The sequence below is a fragment of the Ursus arctos genome, unplaced genomic scaffold, assembly GCF_023065955.2.
Source record: "Ursus arctos isolate Adak ecotype North America unplaced genomic scaffold, UrsArc2.0 scaffold_25, whole genome shotgun sequence".
NCBI lineage: Eukaryota > Metazoa > Chordata > Mammalia > Carnivora > Ursidae > Ursus > Ursus arctos.
Genome location: NW_026622930.1, coordinates 34,482,778 through 34,496,914, shown reverse-complemented (window position 1 = coordinate 34,496,914; position 14,137 = coordinate 34,482,778). Strand labels below are relative to the sequence as shown.

Sequence of the window (14,137 nt, the reverse complement as noted above, 5' to 3'; positions counted from 1 at the left end):
TACTCTCTGCAGCGTGCTTAGTGGGACCATTAGTGGCTCTCTGTGTGCTTCTGTCCAAGAAACAGGAAAGAAGATGCTACCTGAGGTAAGTTCCTAGTCCAAGAAGAAACTTCACTTTGAAGGAAATGGCTTTCCCTAGGCAAGACAGGAAAGGAAGTGAGGTTTCCTGAATGAATCTGGGGAAAAAAAATACTCATTATCCTGGGCGGATGTCAAATTCAGTAGCTTACATTGTTTTAAAAACAGAAAAGAGAAGAAAAAAGGAATCATCTAGAAGTCCAAGCTGCTAGGCACCTGGATGTGTCCATTCACATCCTAGCTCAGCTACTTTCAGAAATACGTGTATGTGTGTGTGTGTGTGTGTGTGTGTTTCACACACTGAGATGGAAGAGCTATGATTTTGGGACAGTGTTAGCAAAAGAACTATATACACTAGTGAGGACAGCACAGTTTGCTTTAACCGGGGACTTTATAAATGAAATACCTAATTACACCTCCTTATGTCAGCGCTCAGTGGGACGTTCTGGCATCCTCCCCAGTTGAGGTCAACTTGGGCTGGGACAGGTTTCAGTAGAGCTGGGAGACGTCTGAGAATGGTTGCTGGATGTCTCTCCCACAAGAAGCCTCCAAGAATCAGTTTCTCAATTATGTTATGCTCATTTTTTACCAGGGAGACAAGTGCCTGTTCCTGCTTCCTGCCACCCCCAGCCCAGCCACACTGAGCATGCTCCCTGTTTAAACAGCCAGCAGGGGGCACGATTGTGGGATCTGCCATCAGAGAGGAGCGCGCTGATAGGCAGCCTACGGCTGAGACCAACACAGCTGGGCCATGGGGCTCCTCATTAGCAAAACTCTATGCGTCTTCCAGACTCACACCTGTGTTTCCAACTTTGGCTGACATAAATGATGTGCTCACCTTGTAGAAGGATTTCCGCCTTATCTCAGGATTAGAGGAAACAAGACAGAACCCCACTTCCCCATCATCTCAGTGTTGTCCTCCATTCATATCCTCTTTCCCTTCTTTTTTTAAAGATTTTATTTTTAAGTAATCTCCATATCCAACGTGGGGCTCGAACTTAACAACCCTGAGATCAAGAGTTGTGTGTTCTACCTACTGAGCCAGCCAGTTGCCCCCATCCTTCTCCCTTTCTATCTCTAATAAATGGAGAAAGGGGGGAAGAGAGTCTGAAATGACAAGGGAAGAGGGGAGAGAAGGCAAGGTCTCAGAGACATGCGCATTTTGGGGTTGGGGACTAAAGGAAACAATCCTGATGGTAAGTCAAGCTAACACAAAAGGACCCACAGTACCACCTCAGGTTGTCCTTGGTGTCCTGGCCACCACCATCAGGACTGTATTAGCTCAGGCTGCCGTCACATAGTACCACATACTGGGTGGCTTAAACAATAGAAGTTTATCTTCTCACTGTTCTTGAGGCTAGAGGTCCAAGGTCAAGGTGTTGACAGGGTTGGTTTCTTCTGAAGCCTCTCTCCTTCCACCTGGCCATCTTCCTATTCATGTTCTGTGCCTTTCTGTGTCCTACTCTCCTCTTCTTACAAAGACATCAGTCACATTGGATTAGGGCCAAAACATAGGACCTCATTTTACCTTAATGGCCTCTTTAAAGCCCCTATCTCCCCAAATAGTGACATTCTGAGGCTTTAGAGGTTAGGACTACACCATATGAACTGGAGGTGGGGGAGACACAATTCAACCCATGATAAAGAACAAATCCGGGAGCCTCATCAGACATTTCCTGGGCGCACATAGTTTTTAGGAATGATTTCATCATCGTGGAATAGAAAGTGAAAGTTAAGCTTTCCCTGTGGCTTCCTAATAGGTGGTCTAGACTGTCGATGGGAGGATTTCATGATGGGAAAACCTCAGAGGATTCTTCCCTTTATGATTTATGAGACTAGAGTTGAGAAGACATAACTAGTAACCACCAACCAAGCAATGTATGTCATATCAGACTTTTACTGTCAAAGTTATGATGGGGTGGGGACAAGATATAACCTGCAGTTAGGAATCTATGTAGGAACGAAGTCATAATGGTAGATACCATAACAGATAAACCCTTCACTCTCAGGCGCTCATATATAAAGACTTCCCTCTCATGTAAAGTGTGTTTGGCAGCAAGGAGGTGGGAATGGGGGTGGCTCTGTGCTACAAAGTTGTTTAGGCCCCCAGGGTGGCAGAGGCTCTGATGTCTTCAAAGAGGACTCCCACTGTGGGATTCAATTTAAAAGCAAGACATGCTCTTTTTAGTATCTGCCTTGCAGGAAGGATGGAAGAAAGTGCCCGCCAAACAAGGATTGGGAAATACCACCCTCCAGTCCCTCACACTTCAAGCTTACAGGCTTTCTTTTTCTAACTAATACCCCTAAGACCCCCTCTAAGACTGCCTTGTACACAGCAGGGGAGGAGGGGGCCCGTGATACTTCGTAGGGAAGATGAAACTTTGGGACACTCAACAGGGGAGGGGAGAGTTGACCCTGTAGTCTTGAGTTTGCAAACATCAGGGTAAACATCAGGATAAACATCTGCCTTCGGCTCAGGTCAGGACCCAGGGTCCTGGGATTGAGCCCCACATTAAGCTCCCTGCTCAGCGGAGAGCCTGTTTCTGTCTCTTCCTCTGCTGCTCCCCTGGCTTGTGCATGCTCTTTGCCACGTAAATAAACAAAATCTTAAAAAAAAAAAAAAAAAAAGTCAGCAAACTTCAAAAAGCCTATTTGAAAGGAGTAGTGATAATATACATTTGAAAGAGGTCACAATATTTGTCCAGAAAATCACTTGGAATCTCTAAAGGGATTATGGCCATTTGTCCAGTGGAAGAAAACACTTAAGATCTCTTCGTTACTTGAGATTTTGAACTTTTAGAACATGGGGCATGAAGTTCTTTTGAATATGGAGGGCTGCCCTGGGCACTGACATCCTGCTGGGGGAGAGGGGAAGAGAGGAAATTGAAGGGCTGGACCTGGATGTAATGGATATCACTTTTGCCAGTGGTCCACTGGTCAGAACTCAGTCACCAGGCCCTGCCTAAATGCAAGGGGGACCACTGGGCAACCAGTGCCCATCTGTGACTCCCTGCTCTGGAGGGGGAACCGGACTCCGGTGGACAGCCAGCATCTCTGCTGCATAGACAGCTCCCAACCCTGCCTGTGTATCCGCGTCACGTGTGGTGCTTTAAACAATGCATGTGCCGGGTCTCCAGCCCCAGGGATTCTGACTCGGCGGGCCTGGGCTGGTGCCTGGGAGAATCTGTATTTTCAAAGGCACAGCCTGGGTTGAGAGTCACTGGAATGCTCTGGAGTGGGTACCCCTGACACTGTCTCTCAACAGTTTTAAAAATCATTTCTCAGCCTCCTCACAGTGCTCTTTAATTGGCTTCAGTTTTGTATCTGTTGGTAAAATACTTTTTGCCATGATCGAAGGGGACTAAGAGTCAATACTTTGGACAGGTTTTCAGTAATAGAGTATGTATAATGATTAATAATATATAATTTGATGAATTTTATATCAATATATAACAATAAAATAATGCAGGTATGTGTAATTGATGACTTATTGATTTCTGAGAAGTGCAGTTGTTCCCTGTGCCATAAAATCATTGTATTCAGAAAACTATTCTTTTTTGAGCGATTTGAAACTTTTTATATTTCCTTTTGTGTGCTATAGGAAATAAGAATAAAAAATAAAATGTCACAATTTCCAAATTCTAATGTAGTCATTTAAAAATGATTACCAGAGAATATTTATTCTGTTGTAAGTATTACTAAACAGGGGCACCTGGGTGGTGCTGTTGGTTGAGCATCTGACTCTTGGTTTTGGCTCAGGCCATGATCTCAGGGTCCTGGGAACAAGCCCTGTGTCTGCTTGAGATTCTCCCCCTCTCTCTTTGGGCATCCCCCACACTCTCGCTCTGTGAAATAAATAAATAAATCTTAAAAAAAAAATGTATTGCTAAACACAAATATTACATATTAAGGTGCTATCTTCATTAAACAGATTAAAATTAACTACTCCTTTCCCATTCTCCCACTGCATTTTGTATATGTGTCTTATTTTGTTCATATGTATTTAAATATTTTATTTTATATTTACTTAAATAGATTGATTTATTTTGTATGTATACAGTGTCTGTTTTTATTAGCTAGGGAGCTCCTGACAGGTAAGGCCAGTATTATGTTCATTGCCTTTATCTTCTACAGTGTGTTATAGAAATGAGTTACGCAAAATGTATATTACTATGACTGGAGATCACTCACATCATTTAACCTACTCAATGCCTGATATTGCCAGAGAATAAGCAATGAACAGTACAAAAATCTCTGTCCTGAGAGCTTACATTTTGGTAAATAAAATAAATACATTAAATGTAGGGTCTGTTTGCTGGTGATAAGTGCTATGGAGAAAAGTGAAGACAGCGTTATTGGTACAAGATGGCAGCATTTCAGCTTTGCATGGGGAGCCCAGGAAAGGCCTGAAGGGAAAGGAATTTGAGTTAAGCTAAAGACTTGAGTAAAGACTGCAAGAAAGGAGTAGACAAGCCTTGTCTAAACCTGGGGGCAGAGCATGGCAGGGAGGGGATAGGGAGCATAAGCACTCTGAGGCCGGCCTGAGGCCAGTGCGGGGGACAGAGTGAGCAAGCGGGACAGTACAAGGAGTAAAGGCTATGTCATTGGGGCCTTCTAGGCCATGGTTAAGAACCTTGATTTTGACCTTGAGTGACATGAGAAGAAGGCTTTGAGCAAAAGGGTAACTTTGCTTATACTGAAAAGGTTCAGTCTGGCTTTTGAGTTTGTATTTGGCTGCAGAGGGGCAAGAGCAGAAACACGGAAAACGGGGAGTTAAGAGATGAGGGTAACAACCCAATAACATGGTGGCGGCTTGGACCAGGACCCTAGTGGTGGAATCGATAAGCAGTGGTCTGATTCTGGATATGCCTTCCACAAGATTTATGGGGAGTGAGAGAAAGAGAGGCACCAAGGATGGACTCGAAGTGGAGGGATTATGTTGGCGCAACTGAGATGGGGAGACTGAGTGCAGAGGTTTGGAAGGGGTGGACACACTGTTGGAGACGCCTGTTAGACATGTAAGTGGAAATTCAAACAGGATATTAGATATGAATTCGGGAGTTCAGGACAGAGATCCAGGCTGGAGATATAAATGAGGGAGTTTTCAACCTAACAGTGGTATTTAAAACATCGAGACTAATTGAGCTCACAGGTGATGAGTGTAGACAGAGCCCTGGGGTGCTCCAAAGTTAAGATGTCAGGAAGATGAAGAAGCAGCAAAGGCTAGTGCTGGACCCTACAAGAAAATAGTTCTATGAGAGGGGAACTGCTAATAACAAATATTGCTAGGAAGTCAAGCAGGAAGACAGATGAGGACTGAGAACTGGCCCTTGGATTTAGCCACATGGAGTTTAACAGGGACTTGACAAGAGCTGATGGGGAAGCCAGAAGGGAATGGGTTCAGGAGGGACTTGGAGGAGAGGAATTGGAGACACTGATAGGGAGGAAATGAGTGGTGGGAAAGTGGCTAAAGGAGGGTGGAACCAAAAGGTTTAAAAATGTCTTTTCCCCCCAAGAATGGAGAAGTAGCCTATTTAAGGGTGATGGGCATAATCAAGTACAGGGATAATGTACTTGACATTCTAAGAAAGACAAGGGAGAATTGCTGGAGTAACATCCTCCAGTAGGGCATGAGGGGAGAGGGTGGGGCTGACCCTCAGTAAGAGCTGGGCAGTCATCTGTCCAGAGAAAGAGGGGAACAGGAAGGACAGAATAGGATGTCACAGATGTTCGTAGAGGAGTAAATGTGGGGAGGAAATTAATTACCTAGCAGGATAATAGATGAGTTCTTTCCATTTTCTAATCTTTACAAGATGTGTATTATTATATACTTTCAGAAGATATTAAAGGAAACAATTCATGCCGACATACGGGCTTCTGTGAGTAATGCAGTGAGCGCAGTTTTAAAGCCTACTCGATAAGCTTACTCTAGGGTCAGGAGCGACCTCTAGTGGTTCCTTTGGGTCATTAATTTTTTTCTTGTTTTCTTGCTCTTGAATGTACAAAATAGTACTATCCACATTTTAATTATTTTTAAGAAACAATTACGATACGCAGCTTAATTTCGAAAAATACCAGGCATCTGAGTAAAATAAACCCAAACCATCTGCAGTCCAAGCTGTAGTTGCTATTAATTATCATTATTTTCTCCTGTAAGTATATCATTCTTTGCCATACTGCCAATATTTACGTTCATTCTGCTTCTTGAACCAGTGGTTTTATCAAACCCAGAGGAAGGACAACTGGTGGGCCATTGCTGATCCAAGACTGAGCAATCCTCTCAGTGCTACACAGAGTACAAACTCCTCATATGTTTCATTCCTTGTTTCCCTTAATCTTTGGTTGTCACTGGGTTTCCTCTGCCTGGGATATCCCCTCATCCTGCATTAATTAACTCATTTCCTTATGTGAGTCTTTCCTGATCTTCCAGACTACCGTAAATTTTCCCTGTTATATAATCTCACAATGGCCCACGGGTCTGCCATTTCCCCCAACTGTAATGAAATAGTCAATTTTGTAATGATTTTTTAATGTCTGTTTCTTCTGGTAAATCATGAGCCCTGTAAGGGTTGAGACTCTGTCTGGCTTTTTCACCACTGTCTCCTCAGCACTTAGCCCAGTGCTCAGCACATAATGGGGACTCAATAAATACCTATTGAATGAATAGACGGTATCCTGCAGGAGATTCTTGCCATGCCCCTTTCAGGTCCCATTGCAGAAGAGATTGCATTTCAGAAATGGATTTCTATTTCTTGAATACAATTCGCAATTGCCTTAGGTGCACCTGTAACAGATATAACAATTTGTGACAAAACTGTTCCAGCTACTCTTTCAGTAGCTCGATTTATATTTCTAGCCAGCAAAGCAACTCTTTACAAAGAAGGCTGAATCCTTAGATGTGACTCAGACCTTTATCAGACCATTTCCCCCCAGAATAGAACCAATGGAAAGACAATAAAATTCAAATATAGAGGGAAGTACAGTGCAGCCATATCCATGACCCCAACCCACACAGTGTTACTTATCCTCAGATTTAGAAACATTCTGCCACCTATAGGACTTAACTCAGCAACAGGACCACTAAAATGGACATGATGATAGTGTTTACCTGCTTTTAGGTCACCCCAGCCTCATCTTTAGAATCTTTCTGAGAGCTTCTATTTAACACCAGAGATGGGTAAGAGGGGAATGGTTGGTTGTGACATACCACACCACAGTTCCTTGTGTTCAAGACTTGTGACTTGGAATTGAGTGGGAACAGAGTAAATACTCTAAGCAGGAAGTTGTCAGACTCTATTTGGAAATCCTGTCATTATGGTATCCTCTGTCCCTCTTCCCCAATTCTTGGCATTATAATTTTGATGTAGTCCTTTCAGGGCCCTGAAAGAGGGTTTCTTCTAATCCTTGTCCAAAGACAGGATTTTCCTAAAATCACAACTTTAACATTTTTATGTAGGCACATATGATGATTAACCCTACTCAATAAGAATTTTGTTTATTCTGAACATCTTCAGATTAAATCATCAGATTTAATATACATACATATATCTGTGGCAATGTTCTCTCAAACTTGTTCCTTCCTCTCCTGGATTTCTTCCTCATCTGGTTCATGTGGATGGCTCCTTGTCGTCCTTTGGGTCTCAGAGAGGCCTCAGAGAGGGTTGGCCTGACACACAATCTAATTAGTCCCCTCTTCCTTTCCTCTCTCTCTCATAGACCCTGTTATTTTCTTCCATACCGTTTATCGCAAGTCTTCATATATTTACTGTGTTCATTAATTCTGTCTATTCCACTAGACTGTAAGGTTCCCAAGGGCAGGGATCTTGTTTGTTTTGTTCACTTTTGTATTCCTAGGTCCTCGCACAGTGTTTGACGTATTGTTGGTGCTTCCTAAACAACTGAATAAACGAATATTTCCTTTGTCGTTTCACTTATGCTTGTTCCTTCTACTGCACTTTAGTTCCTGCTACTGCATTGTAACTCTCTGGCGGATAGGAGACAACTCCATTGCCCCTTCCCTCCATCACGGAGTACAGAGAAGGCAATTCCCTTGTTGAGGAGCCCAAGGCTTCTCCTGGGCGGCTGTCACGCACCCCAAAGGTGCGCAGTGATTCTATTCGTGTTTGAGTCAGGAGAGCTCTCAAAAATGTTTTTACAGTTCCACTCACGGTTCTTGGGGACCCAAAACTGAGAACTACTGCCATTACAATTAGGTGACAATTAGCACAATGTTAAAGTGTGCGTGCGTGTGTTAATTTGCATAACGAACCGAGGCGTCCTACACCATCTCTCTGAAATGAAATCCAGATGGATAGACACATCCTTCCTTCCTTGCGCGCCAGGAAGCTGAGCCTCCTGCAGCAGCTCCTCTGCCCAATGGGGGGCGGCAGCATCCTAGTAGCTCGCTCCCTGAAAATGTGTAGGTGGGTGGAGAGAGATTCGCGTTCAAAGTCTTTTTGACTCTACCGCTCTCCGTAGCTTCTTAGCCCGCTTGAGTTTCAATGCGCGTTGTTGTTTGACGAAGGGAGTCCTATACACCGCCTGCTGCTCTCCTGATCATGGCTTCTCCGAGTTCCTTCACCTACTATTGTCCTCCATCTTCCTCCCCCGTCTGGTCAGAGCCGCTCTACAGTCTGAGGCCCGAGCACGCGCGGGAGCGGTTGCAGGACGACTCGGTAGAAACAGTCACGTCCATAGAACAGGTGAGGTGGCCGGACTGAGCGAGGCGCCCACGCGGGGGCTTCTGGGAGCGGGAGTCCCGTCCGCAGGGCCGTAGGCGTGCGGAACTCACCGGGGAACTACTACTCCCACAGTGCACCGCGGCGCCTCCCCTCTGGGAAGCTCTGGGAGCCCAGGCTTGGTTGGGTTGGGGAATGAAGCGTTTGTGGGGCCAGGTTGGGGAGGGGTCGTTTTCAGGGTTGGATTTGGAGGGAAGGACAGTACCTGGGTCCTCTCTGCCTAAGGAAGCGGAGAGAATCGTGTTCTGTGCCTGGAGGACTGAAGCAGCCCGGGCGGGTCAGACAGCCAGTTTCATTCCGCCGGGACATTGGGAGGTTTTCAGATGGGTAGTGCTCTTTCCTCACCCTGCTCGTAGTTTTGGGACTTAGAGGGGAGAAGTGGCCAGACTGCGGTCATGCCATTCCAGGATCTGTTTAATTGCTGACCTGCAGTGCTAGGCGTAGGGCCTGCCTCGTGGGTGGGCATTTTAGTAGTCATTCAATCATTTGAGCGCCAGCAAAGTATTGGACACAATGTGAAGCGCTAGAAATACAAAGAAAAGAACAGTTTCTGACCAAGAGCGTGGCACAGCCTGGTTGAGGAAAGCAATACTGTCTGGAAAGCGCTATAATAAAATTATACATTTTTAGACGACTTATCTTTCATTCACTAAGGCCTCGAACCTATAATTTTGAACAGTGCCTGAGGAATGAGTAATGAACTCTAGTTTTGTTTTTCTTTTCATTCTCCATTTGGAATTGTACCCAAGTTATTGTGGAAATGTTTGCCCATCCATCACTAAAAGTGGTTGAGGTGATTCTTTTTAGTACTAACAAGCATCAGGCGTTAGTACTAACAAATAAAATACATCTCTTAGCAAGGTCAGTACCCAGGCTTATGCTCGGAGGGACTTGCTTTGACTTTCATACCTGAACTTGGAAGCCTGCATTTTGGCAAAATTAGTAGTGATGGTTATCATACTTTATATTTACGACTATGAACATAATTATAACTTTATAACAAAAAAATAAGGACTTGAATTATACGCATAATAGCTGAAAGAATATTATAACTGGAGATTTATGCTACATGGGTTTTAACCCTTACCTTTTGAATCTAGCTCCCCAGCTTAAAGTTAGCCCACCAGTGTGTCCTTCTACAGAACTCTTTTGCGAAAGATTGCAAAGAAATCTCCCATCAATGAAAAACCTACAGAATCTTTGCAGTATTCCTAAGCGACGGGCTGTAGAGTTTATTCAGGTCAAGCTTTTTCCTTTATATGTGAGGTAAGACTATTGGGTCACTTTTTATGTATTTAACTGACCCAGCAGATAAGGATATGGACAGAATACTAGTGGAGAAAAGGAAATCAGAAGCGGGTCTGTTAATTTAGAGACCAGGACAGAGACTTACATGGTTAAAGGGGCAAGTCAAAAACAGGAACAGTATCAGGAGTTTTACTGATCTGCTCTCTTTTTCCCATACTACTTTATTTTTCAGTTGAGTGTCCCTGCTTAGTTCCTGCCAGGAAATACTAGCACTTATATTTTAAATGTCTAGGCATAATAAGTGATGCAAAAATGGATGCAACAAGATTCTGGGCTGCCAAGGGTCAGCCAAGGCCAAGGCTAGGCGCCAATATGGAACATTGTTATTATAGGGTGTCTTTCAAATCTAGGCCCAACTATGTGATAGATAGTAGAGCCTCTTGTTTGTCTTTTCCATCATTCTTCCAGTTCATATTCTAAAAGTCTGGGATAAACAGTTCCAGAGAGTAGGAAGATGATGCAGTATCTCATACAAATGGTTACCTCAGGGTCGGCACTACTAAGAATCATAGTAGTATCCATTTACTGAGTCCTAGTTCTGTGCTAAATGTGCTAAATGCTCTCTATACATTGTATCACTCAATCATTTTCCATTTCACAGACAAGAAAACTGAGGCTTAGGTACTAGGTGGGTAGGTTAATGATGTTATATATTCATAAGAAATACCAACCTTGTTAGGGGGAGTTGTCTACAGAAGATACTAGTTATTCTTTTGGTTCTGTCCATTTATTCATAGGGATTTACTGACGTGGTTTAATTTTGTGCCATTGCCAATAAGAACAAATGCTTATCTCCTGTTTCCTGTCTGATTATCAGGAGACTTTATTTTTTTGTTAAGCAACAATTTGATAATAGGAATTAAACCTGTAAACAGTGTAAGGAGCCCTTAGCTATGGATTCTTCTGTTCTATTCATTCACATTTTTATTTGTTCAACAAATACTTGAGTGTCTTCTCTGGGCCAGGCTCTGTTCAAGGCAGTGGACAATAAGGCAATAAACAGAAGAGGCCAAGTTGGTACCTTTATGAAACTTTTCTTCTAGGCCAGGGAGACAGTCAACAAAAAAGGGAAAAATATCTATCTATCTATCTATCTATCTATCTATCTATCTATCCATCCATCCACCCATCCATCCGTCTGTCTATCTAAATATCCATCTATCTGTCTATATGACTTTAAAAGAAGTGCTGTGGAGAAAAAGACAGAGGATAGGAGAGATGAAGTATGCCAGGAATGGGTGGGGTAGGAGCAGGAACGGTTTTTATATCAGATGGTAAGGGAAAGCATCTGATGATGTGCCTGCCACTTGAGCTGAGACCTGAAGTAAGTGAGGGAACAAGGCATGTGTGTGTCAGCAAGAAGCATTCTGGGCAGAGAGAGCAGCAAGTATAAAGGACCTGAGGTCTTCCTAGTGACTGGTGAGTGAAGAGTCACTGTGAGGAGAGAGGTTAGTAACCAGGAGAATAGGAGATGAGATCTGATCGTGTGGGGCCTCACAGACCATTTTAAGTATACTTTCAGTTCCCCTGAGTGAGGTGGGGAGCCCTTTGGCTGGATAGCTTCTTTTAACCTCCCCAGATCCACTCTATCCTTTTCCACCCGGCTCTGCAGATGTGCCCCAAGAGGTGGACCTGCGTGGACAGGCTCCCTCGCCTTATGGCTTCTGGGTGTATTTGGCCATGGGGCATACTGATAGGGAATGAGAGAGAGGCAGAATGAGACCAGCGCATTTACTCCTTTCCTGAGAGATGCGTGGTCTGGAGGGTTTCTAGACTTGAGGTCACAACTCTTTTCAGGTGCCTTCCATTGGAGCTCTCTGGCACCCTCTCCACGCCTTCTCTTCACACTTTTCAGGCCTAGGGGGGGATTGAGTACCCCTGTGTTGCCTATCCTGGAGTACTGCACCCTCTCTTGTGGTTTCCCTACACCTGCCCACATCTTTGTAACTAGTTCCTTTATAAACTCCCCTCAAATCACCCACTTCGAACATGCCATCTGTTTCCTGCCAGGAGTCAGACTGATCCAGGATCTGAGAGCTTTGACCAATCTGACTAGCATTTTAACAGGCCCATGTAGGTCACTGTTGGGATTGTGAGGAGGTGAAGAGGGGTGCAGGGGGACCAGTTGGGAGGCTGTGGCAGTAATCCAGGTGATGTATGATGGCAGCTTAGCTCAGGGCTGTGGTGGTGGAGGTAATGAACAGTGGTCAGGTTGTGGGTATTTTTAAAGATTTCTGCCTTGACAAGCTGTTTCCCTGACGGGTTGGTACATGGAGAACGTTTTACAACTCTAGAAAACAAGCTGTGGTTGTCTTCCTTTTTTGTGCTATCTGCAGTTACCCCTTTGCAAATGCTCTGTGATTCAGTCTAGTAGGTTGATACCGGCATAGTCTCAGAGGTAGCAGGCCTGCCAAAAACAGCTGTTTACAGAAGGTACTACTGCTGTTTTTCTTTTAGTTTGTCCTTAGAAACAGGGGCAAGAGCATCCTCCACTTGAAATGGCATGAGGTCATTAGACAGCATTCAGTCAAGTGACAGTCAACTATGAGGAGTATCTGGAAGGATTATCAGTCCTAGTTCCTGCCCTCAAAATTCTTTTCTCTTAGAGAGAAAAAAGAATATGCCTGAAGCAACCACAGAATAATTTACAGAAGCACGTAAGTAAGTGCTAAATGATGACTGCATTGCGCAAGGGTTTGGGGGAGCGGAAGCCATATGTTGTGGGCTGAGGTGGTCAGGACAACTTCATGGAGGATGTCGGATGGTAAAGGATGGAGTTGGGGGGTAGCCATTCCAGTGAGAGAAGCTGGTAGGAGGGAAGACTCCACCCTACCGGGCATGGAGGGGGCAGGTCGGCTGTGTAGGAAATTAGGTCAGCTGGGTGGGTGAAGCCACTGGGATTGGGGGTGGGTGTTGGGAGTGGGATGGAGACAGGCTGAGGAGCTGGTTTCAAGTGTCGACTTGTTTCAAGTTATAATCTCTGAAAGATCATTAAATGGAGGTGAAACAAGTCACTGAATATGATCAAACTTACTAGTTTTTTGTGCTTCTGATAAAAGAGATCAGAGCTCTGCTTGGTTACATGGTCAACAGGCTAGCTATGGTGAATTGGTTTTGCTGTATCGAAATTCAGCATGTATCATGTTGCTCAACTCTAAGACAATTCCAAATATCAAATTTCCCCCAATTTCCCTATTAAAAAATCCAAAAAAAGTTTTTTTTTGCCAACTTGAAAATACATGTACTTTTAAGTATGTAAGTGAACAAATCAAAATTTACATTTTATTTATTTATTTTTAAATGTTTTTTAATTATATTATGTTAGTCACCATACAGTACATCCCTGGTTTCTGATGCAAAGTTCGATGATTCATTAGTTGCGTATAACACCCAGTGCACCATGCAATACGTGCCCTCCTTACTACCCATCACCAGCCTATCCCATTCCCCCACCACCCTCCCCTCTGAGGCCCTCAGTTTGTTTCTCATAGTCCATAGTCTCTCATGCTTCATTCCCCCTTAAAATTTACATTTTAAATTTAGGTACATGTACCTGTTTAGAATCACACACTGTAAAATCACACTAATTTAGAAATATTGTTTTTCCTCTTTATTTATAAAAAAATTTTCTCCAAAATCTCCACGTACATCTTTGACTTTAGTATTTTTATCTTGCTGGAGCCACATTTTGGGTAAACCAATGTGTTTTTCCGGACCACAGTTTCAGTGTTTTGAGATAAATCCCTTTTAAATACGGGTAGGAATATTTTATCCCAAGTTACAGGTACCCACCTGTGTAACATTAGGATCCTTTTACAACGTGTCCAGTTGGTGTATATCTGTGATCACCACAACTTAACTCCTATTCATTTTTTAAGATAATCTTTAGAAGGGTTTACAATGGCAACTTAACATGTAGAAGTGTGAGTTCATATCCTCAGGAATAATTGCTAAATCTGTGCTTAATTTGTCATCTTTCTTTGGTACCATCAGCTTACCTCTATAAGCAGCCA

General features: G+C 43.6%; 1 protein-coding gene across 1 annotated transcript in view; it reads left to right on the top strand.

The window, feature by feature from the left end:
- The first annotated feature begins 8,547 nt into the window (after positions 1-8,547).
- FNTB (farnesyltransferase, CAAX box, beta) overlaps positions 8,548-14,137 on the top strand; it is a 61,566-nt gene continuing 55,976 nt past the window's right edge. Inside the window, exon 1 of the mRNA XM_026486833.4 lies at positions 8,548-8,780. Within this exon, the coding sequence (XP_026342618.1) occupies positions 8,637-8,780 (144 nt within the window). The 5' untranslated portion in view covers positions 8,548-8,636. The remainder of the gene's footprint in view (positions 8,781-14,137) is intronic.